Genomic DNA, 18,549 nt, shown 5'->3' on the forward strand with positions numbered 1-18,549 from the left:
ACGGGAAGGGCCAGCCCTGCAGGGATGCTCTGTGCTCTCCTCCCACACAGGGCAGGAGAACACAGCCCTGCTCCACAGGCTTCGGGGATGGGCAGGGGAACTGACTATAAATCCAGGAAAAATAGCTAGCCTGCTCTTGGTGCTACCAGGCACTGTGGGAGGTACCTTTGGAGTCAGCAGGAGACTCACCCTGGCCTGGGGCTGCTCTTGGCAAGGCATCTGGGAAGTGCCTCTGAGGCAAGGAAGCAAGCACTTGCCAGGTACAGAACTGGACAGATCAAGAAGTCAAGATTTTGCATTCCAACTATCTATAGGAAATAGGGTTTTTTTATTATTTCAAGTTTTCATAAAAATCCATAATTATTGAAATCAAAGTTACAGAAGAAAGTTCATAACTTTTTTATTGATTTTATTTCTTTTTTCTTTCTTTTTCCCACCCCCCCCCCCCATTATTTTTCCCCTCTCAGAGTTATATCTGACACCAGAGTCCATCAGACAAAGTCCTTACAAACACAGGAGTCCTGAAGACATCGGTTGAATGTTTTCCTGGTATAAAGAAGAAGAGGAGGAGGAGGTGGTGACAGTGCGGGCGCAGTGGGTTTGGACAGGGGCAGAGGGCACGGTGGAAGGAGAGAGGTCGGTATGTTTGTAGCAACGTTTGTTAATTATTTTTTATTTGTTCATTTGTTCTTTTTTTTTTAAAAAAAAAACAAAACAACACCATTATTATTTGCAAATTGTTGCCTGGTTAAATCATTTTCATATTGAACTTGCGTGGCGCGTCAGCAGAGCTGATGCCCGCGTCGGACTTGCGTGGCACGTACTCGATTTCAATATTGTGCTTGGTGTTGCCTTTCCCACGGCTCCACAGGAAGAGGAGCACCAGACAGAAGAGCACGACGCCCAGGAAGGAGATGAAGCCCATGGTGGTGGCGATGATGAGAGTCTTGATGTCAAAGGGGAAAGGCACGGTGGCGCGCGTGCTGTTGGCATCGCTCTCGTTGGGCTGGTTGGAGATGAACGCGAAGGTCTTGTTGGGCTGGTGGGGCCAGTCTGGGGAGTAGCTGCGCACGTGTAGATGGGCCAGCATGGTGTCGTTGCCACCCGCGTTGCTGGCGATGCATAGGTAGGTGCCATTGTCCTGGATCTGGGCATAGCGCACCTCCAGCGTGCCGTCAGGGAAGACAGTGAGCCGCCCGTTGGTTTTGGTAGAGATGAGGTGCTTCCGGGGAGAGAGCCACATGATGGTGGGCGGCGGGTCCCCATCTGCCCGGCAGACAAAATGCACCGTGTGGCCTTCGTCCACAAAGATCTGCTGAGGTTTGCGGTCCCGTATTCGCGCTCGGCGGCAGGTGAAGTAGTTGGGCAGGAGGACGTCGGGGAAGTCCTTGAACTCCTTGCCCTGAACGAACTCAGGGGTGGAGCAGGTGGGCTGCTGCTTGTTGAAGTTCAACCTCCATCGGCGCCGGAAAACCCAGAGCAGCCGACAGTCGCAGGCTAAGGGGTTGTTGTCAAGGATGAGCGTCTCCAGGTTGCCCACCGAGTGGAAAGCTGACTCCTCCAGGGTGGTCAGCAGGTTCCCTGACACGTTCAGGATGCGCAGGTAATTGAGGCCGCGGAAGGCGAAGGGCTCGACCGTGGTGAGCTGCCCTCCCACCAGCTGGATCTCCTGGAGCCTGAGCAGGTCATGGAGCATGGAGCCCTCGATGGTGACGATGGGGTTGTAGGACAGGTTCAGGAACCGGAGGTAAACCAAGTGCCTCACCGACACATACGGGATGGACGTCAGGTTGCAGTGGGTGATGGACAAGGAGGTCAGGTTCAACCCATAGAGGCAGTTGGATGTCATAGTATCCAGGTAGGGCCAGTGTGAGATCTCGAGGACCTTGAGCCGGTACAGCCTCTTGAATGAGTAATCCCGGATGGTGTTGATGTTCAGATGGCGCAGCCGCAGCACGATCAAGCCGTGAAGGTGAGACAGGGCCTCCGTGGGGATGGAGGTCAGGTTGCATTTCTCCAGGGTCAGCTGCTCTAGGCTGTTGAGGCCACTGAAGGCCCGGTGGGAGATGTAGACAAGGTCGTTGTCCCCCACCTCCAAAGACTTCAGGTTGTACAAGTCCTGGAACATGTAGTCTAGGAGGATCACAATTTTGTTCTCACTAATGTCTAGCTTGGTAAGGTTGCTGAGTCCAGTAAACACCCCCAAGGGGATCAGCTTGAGTCTGTTACTCCTGAGCCCCAGCGTCCTGAGGTTGAAGAGGTTGTTGAAAGCCCCAGGTTCAATGGCACTGATAATGTTCTCGTTCAGCTCCAGCTCCTCCAGGTGAGGGTAGTTGGCAAATTCATCCTGGTTGAGCGTCTTGATGCGGTTCTTGCCCAAGTCCAGCAGCCTGGTCTCGGTGGGGATCCCCTCTGGCACTACCATGAATCGCTTGCGGTGGCACAGGACGGCGCGCTCCTGGGCAGAGCATTCGCAGCGCGGCGGGCAGCCTGTGGCGGAGCCGGACAGGATGGATCCCAGCATCAGCAAGAGAATCGGCTGCCAGCAGGCCAGGATTGGGCTGCGCATGCTCGCCTCCCCAGCTACCATCCTATCTCTCACCTGCAGGGAACAGCAGGAGACAAAGAGCAAGGGGCATGTGAGCAACAGCAGGCACGGTCAGGGCTAAAGCTTTGGTGTCCTGGCAGAGGTGGCAGGAAGGCAAAAGGCACCACCAATGCACAGCAGAGGGTTCAATTTTCCACCCTTTGAAATCCAGCCCTTTGACTTCAAGACCCTCTCTCTTCCCCACTCCCTGACTTTCCACTTGATGACTGAACGTGCATAGACTTTTGAGTGGAAGGCCTTGAGGAATCTGTGTCAGACAGCTTCCTCTGCTTCTTAAAAAAATAATTTAATACGAAACACATCTATCTACATCCTATTTTAAGCTCTTGAAATTATTCCATTCCCTGTAGATGGAGCCTGAATATAAAGGCTGCTTTGCAAACAGAGGAGCTGAGCACAGGATGGAGCGTCTGGGGGAACCCCACTTGGGGTGAGCAACACTGACAGCTCAGCAGGAGCCAGCTCCCTCCCTCTGTGCTCCCCTATGCCCCAGCTGCTCTCAGTGTGTCCCCAGGGCCAGTTCCTTGCTTCCCACCATGCCAGCCTGCAAGGGCAGACCCAAACCATTCCCCCCCAGAAACAGCAACTGGGCAGGCACTGCCTAGTGTGTGAGCTGTAGCCTCAATCAGATCCAGGGGACTCTGGGATAATGAGGAGCCCAGACCCAGCCTCCTGCTGCTGTCCCTGGGCAGGGCTGGGAGGCCTCCCTGGGGGCTCATGGGCTGGCTCGTGCCCCAGCCCAAAGCCATCCCAGAGAAGTGGATGCTCCCTGTCACGCTGCACTGCTGCATTTATTTCCTTGTTCAGGCTGTTAGGAGGAATCAAATCATATCAATAGTGCATATTAGATCTCTGGCTACTCCAGCCCCTGTTTATAGCTATTGTTATGTTACTCTCTGCGCTGCTCCCACTAATGCTATTTATGGCTATCACCGAACACACCCAATCCATTACTTCCATTGGCTCTGGTTGTATCCATCACTGTATACCCTGCCCATTACTTTCCCTGCTCTAGCACTATTTATGGGGCTGGTACACATTCTGCACATTCCTGTCATTGCATCTGCTCATATTCATCATTTCATACAGATATATGACCCAAGAATCACTTTTGTTGCCAAAAATTATTCAAAATTTCTTTGTAAGATACAAGGATGGGAGATGATGGACTGGCCATAAAAATGTCCACCAGCACCATCTTGGGAACCACCAGCCTTGGCATAGCCAGTGGGTGATGGGCTGTGAGGCCTGGAGTGTCCCCACAGGAACCCTCTGTGGTTTCCTCCCATTTCCCTGTCCTCTTCCACCTCCCCTTTCCCTGCTCCTTCTGTGGGGCTGCTCAGTGGGGATCACACTGAACACATCACCCCAAAGCGAGGGGGTGCAGGGATGGGAGTTGGTCCTGCTGAGCTCCCCTGGCAGTGATGCTGAGCTCCCTCCTGCTGGCCCTGGGCCAGCATGTCCCAGTGCAGTGGTAACATTCCCAGTGGGAGTGCCTGGGGCCCCAGCCAGGCTGCAAAGTGCTGCTACCACTGCCATGCTGCTGGGGTGGGGTTGGGACTGGGGCTGCTGCCCTGGAGCCAGGATGGCGCCCTGGTTGGCATGGCTCAGGCTGCATATGGATTTGTTCCCCAGGCTGGGGCTGGGCTGTCAGTGGGTGCCCATGTCACCCCTCCCCATGGCCAGGAGCCTCCTGGGCACTGCTCTCCCACCACATGCTTGTTACTGAGCACTGGCTCGCCTGCAGCCTTTTTTCTCAGAAACCAATTCCTGCTCCTCACAGCCATGCTGAGAAAGCCATCAAAGACAGCAAAACACGGCATGCAAAACAAAATACAGTCTGAGGGGCTTAATTATAGCAGGACTGAAAACACTCAGCTCATTAAGAGTGCCAGGCACTCGCCTTGTTTTTGTGCTGGGCCAAAAGCTCCACTCTGTCTGCATGTGCTGCTCTGTTCTGATCCCTGTTGGGTGTGGGGAGGGGGCAGAGCTGAATCCTGCAGACCAACCTCCCCCTTGCTCAATCCTGCCTCTCCACCAGCAGGAAGGCAATTTCACCTCCAACACCTTTGGTCTAGTGCTGTTATCCCCACTGCAGCCTCAGCAGAGCTGTGCAGTATCAATGAGTGAAATATCGGCAGAGAGGCAATAGATGAATGAAGCAGGATCTGTGTGGTATTACCGACAAGCACAGCCCAGAATTAAAGTCTAGACACACCTCACACGTTATTAGTTCTCAGCTAAATTTAAATCCGTGATAAATACAATCCCTGACAAAAACATCCGTAATCTTAATAGCCAGAGTCACAGAAGAGCTTTGGGAGAAAGACAATAAATAAGCTGGAAAATTCTGAGCTAAGATGAGCTTTAAATCACTTCTGGCTCCCATTTACCTCTGCCTGATTCGGAGAGAAATAGTTGTGCCTCAAGGTGATGTGGATATTAAGAGATGCCCTTCTAAAAACAACTCAAACTCTGATTTTTGTGAGAGTTGTGTGCCAACAATGCATGCATGGCTTTACAGCCCCTGCACAACTGCTACCTGCAGGAAGGGCTTTCCACAAAGCCCTCCCAGATTTACTCTGAGGAAGACCCTGAAACAGCCCAAGCTCCCCTCCAGGCTGCCAGGCTGGAGCAGAGGATCAGGCCATGGCCGTGATGCACAGCCCAGTCCACGAGAGCCACAGCCCTTGGCATCAGCGTGGTTCTCCTTCCTCAATCACAAAAAAAAGAATCGACAAAAAAAGCAGCAGCTGCCAGACTCACTGCCTTTAGGCAATGAGCAAACCCAGTGGAAGCCACAGCAAAACTCATGCTCAGAGCCATGGCAGCCACTGACCCCTGTCCTCAGCACCTGCTGCCCAGGGCTGAGGGCTCTGGAGAACAGTCCCTTCCCGCGGGAAGGTCTGGCCTCAGCCCAGGAGGCACAGATGGACGCACCGGAGCGCTGCCTTGGTGCTAAATACAGCAGGACCTGCCCAGTGTCCCTGCCTGGGCTCAGTGCTGGGAGAGAAGCTGCCATTCTGGGACTGTGCCGGGAAATGCAGCCTGGGGCCAGACTGAAGCACTGACGTGCGTGGGGTTTGCTGCAGTGTGACAGGCACAGACTGCCCTGGTGTGGGAGGAAGAACCCCAGAAAAGCCAGACTTGGGCGATGACCCAAAAGGAAGCCCAGGCTCTGCCCCGAGTGTGCTCCTGAGGATGCCCCAAGGGGTGGGCACTGCCTGGCCATGCCCACCACTGTCACCGCTGTCCCTGGGCTGTTCCCTGCTCCCCACCCCACTGAGCAGGGAGCGATCTGCTGTGCTGACAGCGAGGGAGCAGGCGGCGAAAATCCCCGAGTCAGCTCTAAGCCCACCTGGCAGCCATAAATTACAGGGCGGGAGATGTTCACCCTTGAACCAGATGCTTTTGAGAGCATCCAGCAACAACAGGCAATTTAGGACAAAGCGAGCCATATCCCAGCAGGGAGGGGCCTCACAGTGCTCTGAGGGCTCAGTGTCCCCAACCCGACCCTCACGGGGCTGCAGTGTGGGTGTGAGTTCAGCCATGGGCTCACCCCATCTCTGCCCTGACGCCTTCATATGAAACCAAGACACAGCTCCTCGAGTCCATGCTCCTGTCTCCACTAAACTGTCCCAGCTAAATCACATTTTATTGAAATTGACTGCATTTTAGAGACAAAGACTCCAGGTTTACAAATAAATATTTAACAGCCTTATCCAGACCCCGGGCTCTGCACTGTTTCTGTAGCTATCTGCAAAGCAACAAAACAAAGGGAGCAGCTTTAATTTGCCAAACACGCTTGTGCCCATTTCCTCCTCTCATCATTTCCCTTGTGTCCAGCGTGCATTTGTGGGCCCTTTTGCTTTATCTCTCCTTCCTCTCCACCCCATTTGCTCCGTCCTCCTCCTCTTTTCCCACCCAATCCCAGAGTGCAGGCTTCAAGGATGGGCAGCCATGGGTGGGAGCATCAGGCAGAGGAGGTGGTTTGCCTTCTGGAATCACTGTGCATCACATGGGGAAGAAGAAATCGAAGAGGGAGAGCATAAAGTGATCCCTCAGTGCTGCCAGGGTTGGCTGGTGGGCACCGCCAGCGTGGTACAGCACTGGCATGCGCAATGGAGACTTGCCACCACACTCCTCTGGGCCTTCATTAATGGATGGGCTGCTAACAAAGGGTTAGAGGGCTGTTTTGTGTCCTGGCCTGGCCCCAAATCATCTAGGTGCAGCTCAGGAGGGTGAAAGAATGGGGGAGAAGCAGGCTGAAGATGAGAAGGACCCCTCAAGGTGGTGAGGACACACGAGCAAGGCAGTGAGCCAAGGCAGGTCAGCCAGAGGAGTGCCCAGCCCCAGTCCTACCAGCCACCAGCTGCCAGGGCCACCACTCCCCTTCCCACAGGAAGGCACAGCTCTCCAGCTGGGAGCTGCTCAGCTTCCTGGAGTATCTGCTTTCAGCAGCTCCGAGGTGGGAGCCTGGAATAGGTGTGACGCAACCTGATCTGCTCTGGCAGCTGCTCTGAAGCTGTAAAAGAGCATGAAGAAGGATTGAAGATGCAAATCCCCTTCCGGCACTGACACCGCCCGGCTGGCACTGCATTTCAGCCATGGCTGGTCCATGGGAGCACTCTGCAAAGGCATTTCGTCATGGAAACAGGCTCTGCCACCCAAAATGTGGTGTCCCCAGCACCAGAGTGAGTCAGGAAAGCATCCAGACACAGGGCAAGAAGAGCAGAAAACACAGGGAGATGCCCAGGGGAAGAGAAGAGCTCTAACATGGGCTGGGGGGCTGGAATGCTGCTAAGAGGAGGTTTTGGCCCAGCTGTCTACTGTTTAAATCTGGGCTGTGGATCTACCTGACCCCGTGCAGGGCTGTCCCTATGTGGAGTGGAGGGACATACAGCAGTGGCCCAGAGCCAACCTGGAGAGTGTTTTCAGGCGGATTACTGGAGCAGGACGATGGGAGGAGATCCTGGTTGTCTCTGCAGGATGCCAAAGCTCAGAGCAGTTTTTGCTGAGGCTGTTTCTTGCTGCGATCACATCTGTGCAAGAGCTCCTCATCCTCCTCATACTTTTGCTCCTTCGATTTGAGCATCTTTTCTCTCTTTGGCTGCATATGCCTCAGCACCCCATCAGCAGAGAAAACATCCTGACAAGGGATCAATAAGTAATTGCAAAGGCAGCTGTGGATGTCAGGGGGTGTAAAGCCCTGAGCCAACACAAGATAAACAAGGGGGGTGAGGGTGCAGAGCAGAGTGGAGCTGGGGCTTAGGGCCAGCAATGCTGCCCTGCTCATGGATGGAGGTGGCCAGGACACAGACTGGTCACTGCTGCCACAGCCACTGCCTAAACTGATGGTTCAGTGCTTCCCAGGTCAGGTGAGCCTGGAGAAGGCTCATTTTTTATTATTTGTGAGAGCCAAAAAGCAGGGGAGTGGTGTTTGCCAAGGAAATAGCTCCCAAGGATTGGCTGGAAACTTGTAGGGCAGGGTCAGGAAGAAATAGCTGCAGGCTGGTGGGCACTGGAAGGACATGCACCATTTGAATGGGGATTCTCCTTCTTCTTCCTTGATTTTGGCAAATTTCCTTGGGATTGCTGTTTCTGTGGATATGGGCTGAGTCACCAGGATGTTTTAAGTGCTCACTGAAGGCACCCAACTCCACCTTGCACTCTGATCTATGAGCACTGGATATAGGAGGTGCCATGAGGGTCTCCCTAGATGGTTCTTCCCTGTCTGTAGCTGGGAAAGGGAGATAGAAAAACCCCAGGCCCTTCTCAGGGCAATGGAAACACTTGCCCTGAAGAGGTGAAAGAGAGTCCAAGGAGTGTGCTGGGAGAGCTGCCAGGGTCTGACATTGCAAAGGCATCCCCTGAAACGTGCTCATGGCCCAAATGCCTTCTGTGCCCCCTTGAACCGCCCCAAGGGCCCTGCACCGGGTGGCAGTGCTGGGCTGGGGCTGGAGGATGGGCACAGCCCTGGCAGGCAGCCATCCTTCCCCACAGCTCTGGTGCTGCTGGGGCAGCCCTGTGTGGCTCAGCACACAGCCCCAGTGCTGCTGAATCAGCCAGAGCCCAGCTGCACGGAATCTGAGCTGGACCCCACGTGCAGGGCAGGACAGCACCTGACATGGCATAAAAGCAGCTGGAACAAAGTCACCCCAGTGCCAGAGTGCCTCTCCTCCCGGCCAGGAGCCCATGGCATCGCTGTGTGGGCATGTCCTGAGGGCTGGCTGGGCACAGGGGCTTCCTGCTCCCCCAGACCCAGGCTCCAGCCTGTGTTGTGGTCAGTGTCCCAGCAGCAAGGAGGACACAGCTCTGCCAGGCTGAGACACCGTTCCTGGCCACCATAAACCACACCTGGGGGCACCAGTAAAGATGAGCTGCTCCCTCCTACTGCTCCCTGCCTGGGAACACCCAATCTCCTCCAGCTACCAGAGCCCTGCTCAGTGCCCAGAGAAGGGCTGGGGCACCAGCAGCTCCAGCAGCAGAAACCCAGGGCTAACAGGCCACCAGTGCCTCTTCCTGCCCTCATTTACCCAGGGATGCCTCAACAGGACAGCAAATGCTAAACCAGCCCAACTGGTCCCAAGGGCCCTCAGAGAACAGCACTGAGGCTTTGGGATGTGACCCTTTCTAAATATCATGACTCCAAACCACTGTGTCCCTACTGCATCCCTGCCAACAGCTCCAAGGTTGAAACCCCAGACTGAAGTCCCAAAGGCTGGGGAACAGCAAGTCCAGGCACCAGTCACGCTCCTTACCTTTAATTTAAGCTAAGACTGTACTTACAGCATTACTTCTGTTACCAGGCCATATCCCTTGAATGCCCCTACAAGCAGCACAGGACACCAAGAAAATACAAGGGCTGCTCTGGAGCACTGCATTTTCCCCTGGAAACCTTTGGGATAGTGGCGAGAGAACTTCAAAGGACATAGGACATAAAGCTGTCAGCTTTGCTGACCTCAGGGAAACCTGCTGATTTACCCCCCCTTTAGGACCAGGCCTGGTATTTTTATAGTGCTGCCTAAAATAAGTGGCCTTGGAAGCCTTTGGGAGAAGCCAAGTGCAGCCCAGCCCAGCAGAGCCAGCTCTGGGATCACCCACTGGTGGGACAAGTGGCAGGGGTTGAGGGACTGTGTGTGCTGCTGCCAGGGCTCTCTTGGGCATCAGTGGCATCAGCTGAGCTGTCCTTGCTCCACACCCCGCAGGCATACAGGGCAGAGCAGAGTGCCAGGAGAGAGGCTTTGCTTCAAGCCCAGTTCACTCCATCCACCTCATTTCCCAACTCCTTCCCACAAGCTAGATCTCTCTGTCTCTCTCTCTCCCCCTCTCAGTTATTATTAAGTTTTGTTCACATAATCACAAATTCGGTGCTGCAGGAATTACCAGAGAAGGAAATGGAGAAAAAAGGGAGGCAAAGAAAGCATGAGCAATAGCAAGTGCAGAGGGAAGATTCCTCTTCCCAGCCTGGTTTTCTCTGGGCTGGTTTTACGTGTGTAATTCCTTTTTCTTTTCCCCCTTCTCACTTGTTTGATTTTTACATTATTTATGGCTTGTCTTCAGGGCCTGTATTTGCTGTTATTGTTTCATTCAACAATAAAATGGATTAGATAAAAACAAACTGTGCCGAGCCGCGGCTGAGCCCGCCCATCCCACATCCAGCTGAACCCACGCAGCCAGGCAGAGCGGGCAAGGGGCTGCCAGCCCTTCCCAGCCCAAATCCTGCAGGAAGGGAGGTGCTGTGGGATGTGGCCTGGACAGGGCTTGGGTTGATAGAAATCCTTGGCAGGTGTGGGGCTGTGCAAGGCCCAGTCATTTAATGCCCATGACAAGGGGTGTCAGTGCCAGCACAGCGGCAGACTCAGCCATGCCACTCCTCAGCCTTTCCAGCACATGCTGAGCCCGTGGGCATGGAAAAACAAAAGAGAGACTCCATCCATGGGGATAGAATGGCTCCCCACTGCCCTCAAAAGCAGGCAGCCATGGGGTGGGTTTGCTGTGTTTTGCTCAAGCTGAAAGCAATGCTTTCTGCCCTTTCCTCCTCTCCCAGCACTGTGGATAATGACACAGAGCCTGCGCCCTGGGCTGTACGTGAGAACAAAAGTAATCACGGGGAAACACAGTGCATGGGAATGCAATCGGAAATGCAAGGCCAGGGTTTCCATTTCGCTGCCGCTCCGGTGCCGTTTCCCATTGAAGAGGATAAACAGGCTGAGCACAAATCAGTTTAATGGCAGCACCTAATGGCAGTGCAATTCTGCGGTTCCCAGAGCAGACTGGAGCTCAGGCCCAAAGTGGCACAGAGATGCTGGCTCTGTGGGACGGCCACCCCATGGCACAGCCCCAGACAGGCACTGAGACAGCCTGGTCCACACGGAGACTGCTGTCCCTTTCCAGCCCTGGGGATGTCCATGGATTGTTGTCAATTCCAGCAGAATAGAGGTGTCCCTGTGGGTGTCCCTAAAGTCCCCGGACCCAGGGGGAGCCTGTGGAGTGCCGTGCCTTGCTCTGTGCTACAGCAGAACAAGCCACTAGGCCAGTGCTTACTGTGATGCCTCCCCGGCTCCTCAGGCTCACGTTTTGGGTAGACCAGATGGGTTTGTCTCTGTGATTATTCCCAGTCTAAAGGACGGGTGGAGGAAGGCTGGGGTCGGGTACAGAGGGAAAGGTTTGGCTGCTGGAGGGTGAGAAGTGCTTCTGGAATGCTCAGGCTTTGCTCACCACCTCCAGGTTGCCTCTGAGGTCTAAATCAGTTGTTTCCCATTTCACACTCGACATCTCAAATCCAAACAAAGAGCTGAAAGAATAGATCACGTCAAAATATTTCTGCTTCTCCCTCCTACGAGAATTCCCCATCAGAGACCAATCCAATTAAGGTGCAGGTTATGAAATTAACCATAATTACCAGAGCGACATTTAATGTTTTGCATTCTGATGAAGAAACAGAATGGAAATGACAAAAAAAATAGTAATTGTAGGTCCTACTGATACAACTAAGAGCAGTATAGGGCGGGGAGGGGAAGGGCTGCCAGGGAAGTGAGGGCTGTGTGGGGTGGCAGGGGCTGGGCTGCATCAGGAACTTTACAGCCCCAAGGGCAGGGCTGGGTGCTCAGGGGCACATCCCCCAGGGAACCATGGCCAGCCTGTCCCCCAGAGCAGAGCTCAGCCCAGCCTGATGGCAGCCACAGGCATTTTGATGCCATTTGAGCATCCCTTGGATGTGCTGGACCACAGGAATCATGTCCTGGAATGCACAGCCCAGTCCTGCACCTCATCACTCTGTCCCTGCTCCCTGTGCGGACCCTCTGGCTCACCCAAGGACTGTCCCCACCTCAGGACAAGCACCCTTTCCTTCAGTCCAAGGACACAAGTGCTTCAGTGGGGAAAGCCTGTGGCCTCTGCCAGGACACTCGTGCGGACCCCAGGAGAGGAATGCTCCTTGTACACACGTCCATTGCAGGATGCTGAGGCACTGAGCAGCTTGCAAAGACATGTGAATAAAATAATGGAAAGAACCATACAGGATGGTTAAACAGAACCATTTCTGTGCTTAACCATGAGAATGAACAAAACAAAGCCAAGCTCCCCAGCCCCTGTGACAGGGACCCTGACCTGCTGCCCTGCCTGATCCTTACTCAGATAGGAGTTGCTGTCTGGATGGGATATAGGAGGGTGGCCTGGGAGGGACAAGGGATGGTGGCCAAGATGTTGGTGAGGCCAGAGGGAGGACTGAGCCACTGGTGGGGCTCATGGCAGGGCTCCCCCAGCATGGCCATGCTGCACCAATACAGTTCCTGCATCGCATGCAGGCCCAGAGAAGTCCTGCTGGCCATTCCTGATTGCTGCTCCTGGAAGGTGGGAATCACCCAGGATTCACCCCAGCAATGGCTGGGGTCTCTGCTCAAGGCTAGGCACTCCCCCTCTGTCCCCCTTGCCAAGCTAGACTGGTGTGACCTCCTGCCCCCAGGGATGGAGAGAGCCATACACTCCCTGCCTGGGCTGAAGGGGAGATGAGAATGACGATGTCACTCTCAGTGACATTTATCAGCATTTATTCAATCACCCAGGTCAAGCTGACAATTAACACTGCTCAGATACAGCCACCCCTGTGCAACCCAGCTTTCTCCTGGTGACAAGGGGACAGAGGCCACACCATGTTGCTGACAGTGCCTGGGGGCTGGGCAAGCACTGGCAAGGGGGGACTCTGGCTGGTGTTTGTCCCCTTCCCCAAGTAAACCCCATCCCCAGACACTCCCCCTCTGCCATTTCACATGTCCTGGCACTGCCCAACAGGCAGCAGGTTCAAACAGCCACCAGCACTGGCTGTGAGTAAGGCACAACACACAGCAGAGGCACAGAGATCTCTCTCCCTGCAGCCATTCCCTGCCAAAAGTTCCCATTTTTACTCTCCTGGATGGAAAGAAAGTGGAAAAATTGACTAAGGAGAAAATTGAGGTCATGGCCTTCCATTTCTTTCTCCCTTTGTTTTACTTGGGTTGTTTGATTTGAGTTAAGCATTTGGAGCCCTCTTCTCTCTCGTCCCAGCCTTCCCTGCTACCTGAAAAGCTCTTCTGGCTCTTTTCCCACCAAAAGCCATTTCTGCTCATGGTAGGATGAATCCTGCTCGAGGTTCAGAGAACAGAGGAGAGCTGCTGACTCAGTGCACTGGGTGTGTTGGAGAGACCAAACACCCTGGCCAAGCTGAGTTGTGTTTTCACAGAAATGTGCCCATTGCCAACTCTGCCTCCAAGGACAGGGTCCCACCAAATAGCAGCACCCAGTGGTCATCCAACATACCTCATCAAGCCCATAATTCAGCAACTGTAATCACACTATACTTGTGGTGTTATGATAAAGTGATTTATCCACCCCTGAATGAAAGCCTCAATTAGAGGATTTTATACTTGTCACTTACATGGAGCAGCACTAACTTCAGCTGTGTGAAGCCGGACACTAAAGAAAACATTAGTCCTTCAGTGCTGCTGTTAACCTTCCAGGAAACAGCGGTAATTAGAGGTATCACACAGTAATTACATTACAGGTGTAGAGTAACTGCAGCACAGTACGGTGTTACAGTGGTACAGCCATTTGTTTAGTAATTAATCCGTCCACAAGAAGGCCTGGAAAACCTGATGCTTCCCCAGGAGCTGTAAAAGCAGCTCTACTATTTCCTCCAGTCACCTCCTGCCTGTCCCATGAGGCCCAGCAGGAGCTGGGGCTGCCTGATCACTGAAGCTCAGGTGCTATGGGGAAAACTCTGTGGGAAGATGTGGAGGCTTTAGCCCAGGGGCAGATTTCCCTCTTGGCCTTGATCGTCATCTGGGAGCTCCAGAGGCCCCTCTCCTCCATGGCATTCAGCAGCTGCACCAGCAGGATCCAGGAAGGAGCAAGAAGCAGCAGGTGAAGGAGGCATAGCCAACCCAGACACGTCCTCCTACAGCCCCCCAGCCCACTCTGCTGGATGGGCAGAGGGGGCTTTGGCACCAGGAGAGGAGAGGGAGCTGAGCTGCCTCTCTGCTGTGGGCACCTGGGACAGACACGGCTGCTCTGGCCACCTGCTCCTGCAAGAGCTCCGGGATGGGGACAGGGGAATGGACAGGGAAGAAGCAGGGGGAGAAAGGCTTGGGCAGTGATGCTGGCTGGGATAGCTGGTGTTGGGGGTGCGGACAGGCTGGGATAGCTGCTGTGAGGTAGGGATGGGCTGGGATAGGGGCTGGGATAGCTGCCTTTGGGTGGGGATGGGCTGGGATAGGGGCTGGGATAGCTGCCTTTGGGTGGGGATGGGCTGGGATAGGGGCTGGGATAGGGGCTGGGATAGCTGCCTTTGGGTGGGGATGGGCTCGGATAGGGGCTGGGAGAGCTGCCTTTGGGTGGGGCTGGGCTCGGATAGGGGCTGGGATAGGGGCTGGGATAGCTGCCTTTGGGTGGGGATGGGCTGGGGTAGGGGCTGGGAGAGCTGCCTTTGGGTGGGGCTGGGCTGGGCAGTCCCGTACGGTCCGTGCAGCCCCCGTGCTGGAGGAGATGGCCGGGGGCACGGGCACACCGCTGCTCTACAGCCGTCTCCAGCGTGCGTGAAGGTCAGGTCAGGGCTGCTGCAAGGTGCAGAGCAGTGAGGAGAGGGTTAAGGCTGGCAGGAGGCTGGGATGGGGCTGTGGAAGGGATAACATTGCAGAGCCACAGCCGGGCTCTGGGAGGTGGTTCAGAGGAAGGGGAGATGGAGGGAGATCCATGGAGTGGGGCTCTTCCTGGGAATGCCCGAACTTCCCCCCGCAAGTCGAGACCCCGGAGACCAGCGATCCCCTGCTGCCGGCCAGCGGCCACAGTCGCTCGCTGGAAAGGGCGTTCGCTGGGAAGGAGCGCGGGTGGCGATCGCTGGAGCGGCAGCCGGGGCAGGGATAGGCAGGGAGAGGCAGCAGAGCCTCGGCCGCGCCGACCAGTCCGAGCAGACCCGATCCCAGCGGTGCCCACGCTCACCCGCTGCCCCCCTCTCCTCGTGCAAATCACTTTCGCGGCACCAACACTCCCATTCTTTCTTGGAGGTGGCATCTCCGGCACCTGGATCGAGCCGTGCCTTAACCCGTCACTCGGGCTATTTATACATCCAAGGCGCAAGGTGAAAAATTCAATAACCTACACCCAGTAACGGAGAGCAACAAGCACCGGCACCGCCCGGGAGGGCTCCCAGAGCCCTTCTGCCAAGCAGGCTCCTGAGCATCCTCGCAATCCCCACTGCCCTGTGGAGCTCCTTCAACATTAACTACTTCTTTTTTCTGCCAGACACAAACCGAGGGCAGAGCCCGCGCCGGCAGCCTGACCCTGTCCAGCATCTCCAGCTCTCTGGGTTGGCTCCTGGCTCCGGGATGTGGGGCTGAGCCCAGGCAGGGGGACCCTTCAGAGCCCCCAGAGCCCTCCCGGAGCCCGAGGGATCACCTTACTCGGCGTGAACTCCCCACGTCCCCGACTCACCTATCTCCAGGCTGGGGGGGCTGGTGACAGAGAGGTGAACCCCTGCCCTGAAAAATGTCCCTTCCCCATGACTGCTGCCTCCGATCTGGTCACTTCGGGCTGGAGAGCTCTCCCTGTCCGTCTTTAACCCTTAATGCCTCTGCTTTAGGGATGGGCAGAGGAACAATTCCTCCTCCTGGTTAACCCTTGCTGGGCGGGAGATGGGCACAGCCAGCTTGAGGCTCATCCCCGCTCCCCTGCCAGTCCCGGAGGGTAGCGCTGTCCAGACTATCCGATCCCTACCTGAACAAGGCATCTGCTCCAGGCCGGCCAATTCACCCGGGAACTACCCGGAGAGGAGGAGGATACTCCCCATCAGGATACAACCTCAGTCCCGCCGAGCCCCGGCCCCTAACCCCGGCCCCGCCTGGTTCGCAGCTCCCGCAGGGGCTGCGCCGAGGTTGCGGGAACGGTGCGGGGATGCGGGGAGGAGATGGGCAGAGGGGAGCGCCCGGGCAGAGCGGGGCGGGGAGGCGGCAGCATCCGCACCGGCGGGGCTGGAGGGCGGCAGCTCCCGGAGCGCACGGCTCCCCGCACCCCCGAACCAAGTTCCCAGCCCCGCGCCCTCTGCACCGGCGCGGGTCCGGCCCCGGAGCAGCGCGGCGGCGCCGTCCCGGGGCCACGGAGCCCCCAGCCCCGCCGGTCCCGTCAGCCCCGTGCCCCGCTCCGGTCCCCCGTCCCGCTTACCCGCATCTCATCCTCGCCGGCGATCTCCTTCGGTCAGAAATGGCATCTCCCCCGGCCCCCCCGCCAAACCTCCACCTGCAGTAGCGCAGCTCCCCCTCTCCGCAGCGACAGCACGAGCGGCGGTGGCGGCGCTCCCGGGGCCGGGCCGCCCCCCAGTCCCGCGCCCGGGGGAGGGAGGGCCGGGCCGGGCCGGGCTGGGCACGGGGGCCCGCCGGGGCCGCCCTAGGGCCGCGCGGCCGGCGGCTCCCTGCCTTCCGCGCCCGGGCGGCCGGCGGCGCTTCGGGGCGGCGGCATCGCCCCGGCGGGCGGGCGAGCGGCTGGCTCGGCCCGGGCTCCGCACGCCCGCTCCGCCAGCCGGGTCTGCCGCGGCGGGGCCGGGCTGGGTGCCGCCGGCCCCCGCCTCCCCTCCGGGAGGAGCCGGCGGCGGGCGCGGGGCGGTGCGCGGAGCGGCGGGCACGGTAGCGGCGGCCGCGGCCGGTCCCTCCTCCCGCCGCCGCCCTCGCTCCGGGCGGGGGGAGCGGGGGTGGCTCCCCCGGAACCGGGGCCGCTCGATGGAACGGGGCCCCGCAGCCCCCGCTCTGCCGGTGCAGCCTCGCTGTCCGCAGAGGACGGACCGACCGAGCTCTGCCCGTGGCGTCAGTGCCCAGCCCTGCGTCCGCCGAGAGACGGTGCCGGGCTACCCTGGGGATTCCGGAGGGTCCGTCCTACAGCAGCTACCTCAGCACAGCGTTTTGCTCCTCTTTACACTGTCCCCCCACCCCGGCACGTAAGAGGGAAAGGGCTGCAAGCGCTGAGGGGACGCCTCCGAGGACAGGCTTGGGACCTGGTGCTCCCAAAGGCCCCCTCGGAGGGTCCAGTGCATGCTGAGCTGCTGGCCTTTCATTCAGGACTGGCCTTTCATTCAGGACTGAGTGCACGACTTCCCGAGCTCTGCCCACCACTTTCCCCTTCCATCATGGGCATTGTTTATCGAGCAGCGTTAGATTTGCCCAGTGCTGGCTCTCGTAGCCGAGGCTGGTATCTCCAGCAGTAATGGACACAAACTTTGCTTGTAATGTGCACTTGCCCCTGCTGCTTGCTCTCGGCTGGGCTCTCCTGGGGTGATTCCTGTTCTGTCCTGCTTCTACTCAGCTGTCTCTGGCTGCCGGCCAAGGCGGACCCAAGGCAGGGGCACCAGGGCTGGGGCCACGGGTCTCGTCATTGGCTCCCACGAACCCTCCCTTGAACGGCTCTTTCAGCAAGCCGGAGCTTTTGAGCTGGCCCCAGACCTCTCCTGTGCTGCCATGGAGAGCGGGAGGGGCCATCCCCAGCTCCTGTCCCTGCAGAGGGCTACCAGCAAGCCCCGGGGAGCTCGAGCCCCTCCTGGCACTCAGGAAAAGTTGCCGCCTCCCCGGAGCCCCCTCATCCTCCTGCCTGGCACAGGCGAGCTTCTGAGCAGAGGAGGAACAAACAAAGGGTGGGCACGGTGAACTCGCCAGCTGAGGGCTGAATCACTCCAGCTCTCCGCTCCCGCCCACTCCTCGGCTCCCACAGGCACAGACCCAGCTCCTGGGAGGGTGGGCTCCCATGAAGTGTGTGTCCCTGCGTGGGCTTGGGCACAGCATCCTCGTGGAAGGAAACACGGCGGGGTGGCAACGCGTGTGTGAGTGCCCGAGCTCTCCTCCTGCCATCAAGGAAACTCAGCCTGGCTCCTCTCAGTGGTCCTCAGACCTTCACCCGGTGCGAATCGATGCCTCTTATTCTTATGGCTATGGCAGCAATGCCATCGATGTTAATAGCACTTCACAAACACAGACAAAGCCGGCAATCTGAATGCGGCCAGAAAAAAACAAACAGAGGACAAAAGACAGGCTAAGAACTCTGAATGCTTCTTATGCTTCCGCCTCGCCCCCGTTAGAGCCCCGCTAAAGTGCAGGGCACGGCACATTCACTCGGGAATAATTCCTGGAATTGTTGGTGTGTGAGGGGGGGAAATTTCACCTCAGCCCTTCCACAAAGACACGGCAAGTACGCCATGCACGGAGCTCTGGTGGCGTGTGAGACTGATGCTATGCACTGCCTGGAAGCAGGGGGCCTTCCAAGACCGTCTTTCCCACCTCGCTCCGACGGCCATCCTCACCCCGGGAGCGAGGCAAGAGGCAGAGCACGGGGGACTGGGCAGGAGCAGGGATGAGCTTTTGGGCTAAGATGGCATCTGTGCACACCTCTGCTATAGAACAGCCCTGTGCAAACTCTGCCTTTTGTGTACC

The 18,549-nt window shown here is 57.0% G+C and overlaps 1 protein-coding gene across 4 annotated transcripts in view; it reads right to left on the reverse strand.

The window, feature by feature from the left end:
• Window positions 1-296: 296 nt before the first annotated feature.
• LINGO1 (leucine rich repeat and Ig domain containing 1) overlaps window positions 297-18,549 on the reverse strand; it is a 176,252-nt gene continuing 157,999 nt past the window's right edge. For 2 of the 4 annotated variants that reach the window (XM_033070476.1, XM_033070475.1), the window contains one exon: window positions 297-2,602. In XM_033070476.1, the coding sequence (XP_032926367.1) occupies window positions 749-2,590 (1,842 nt within the window). In that variant the 5' untranslated portion in view covers window positions 2,591-2,602 and the 3' untranslated portion in view covers window positions 297-748. Of the gene's footprint in view, window positions 2,603-15,574; window positions 15,676-16,300; window positions 16,434-18,549 lie in introns of those variants that run through there. The other 2 variants (XM_033070474.2, XM_033070477.1) reach the window with 2 other exon arrangements.

The sequence above is a fragment of the Catharus ustulatus genome, chromosome 12 (assembly GCF_009819885.2).
Source record: "Catharus ustulatus isolate bCatUst1 chromosome 12, bCatUst1.pri.v2, whole genome shotgun sequence".
In the NCBI taxonomy this organism is placed as follows: domain Eukaryota; kingdom Metazoa; phylum Chordata; class Aves; order Passeriformes; family Turdidae; genus Catharus; species Catharus ustulatus.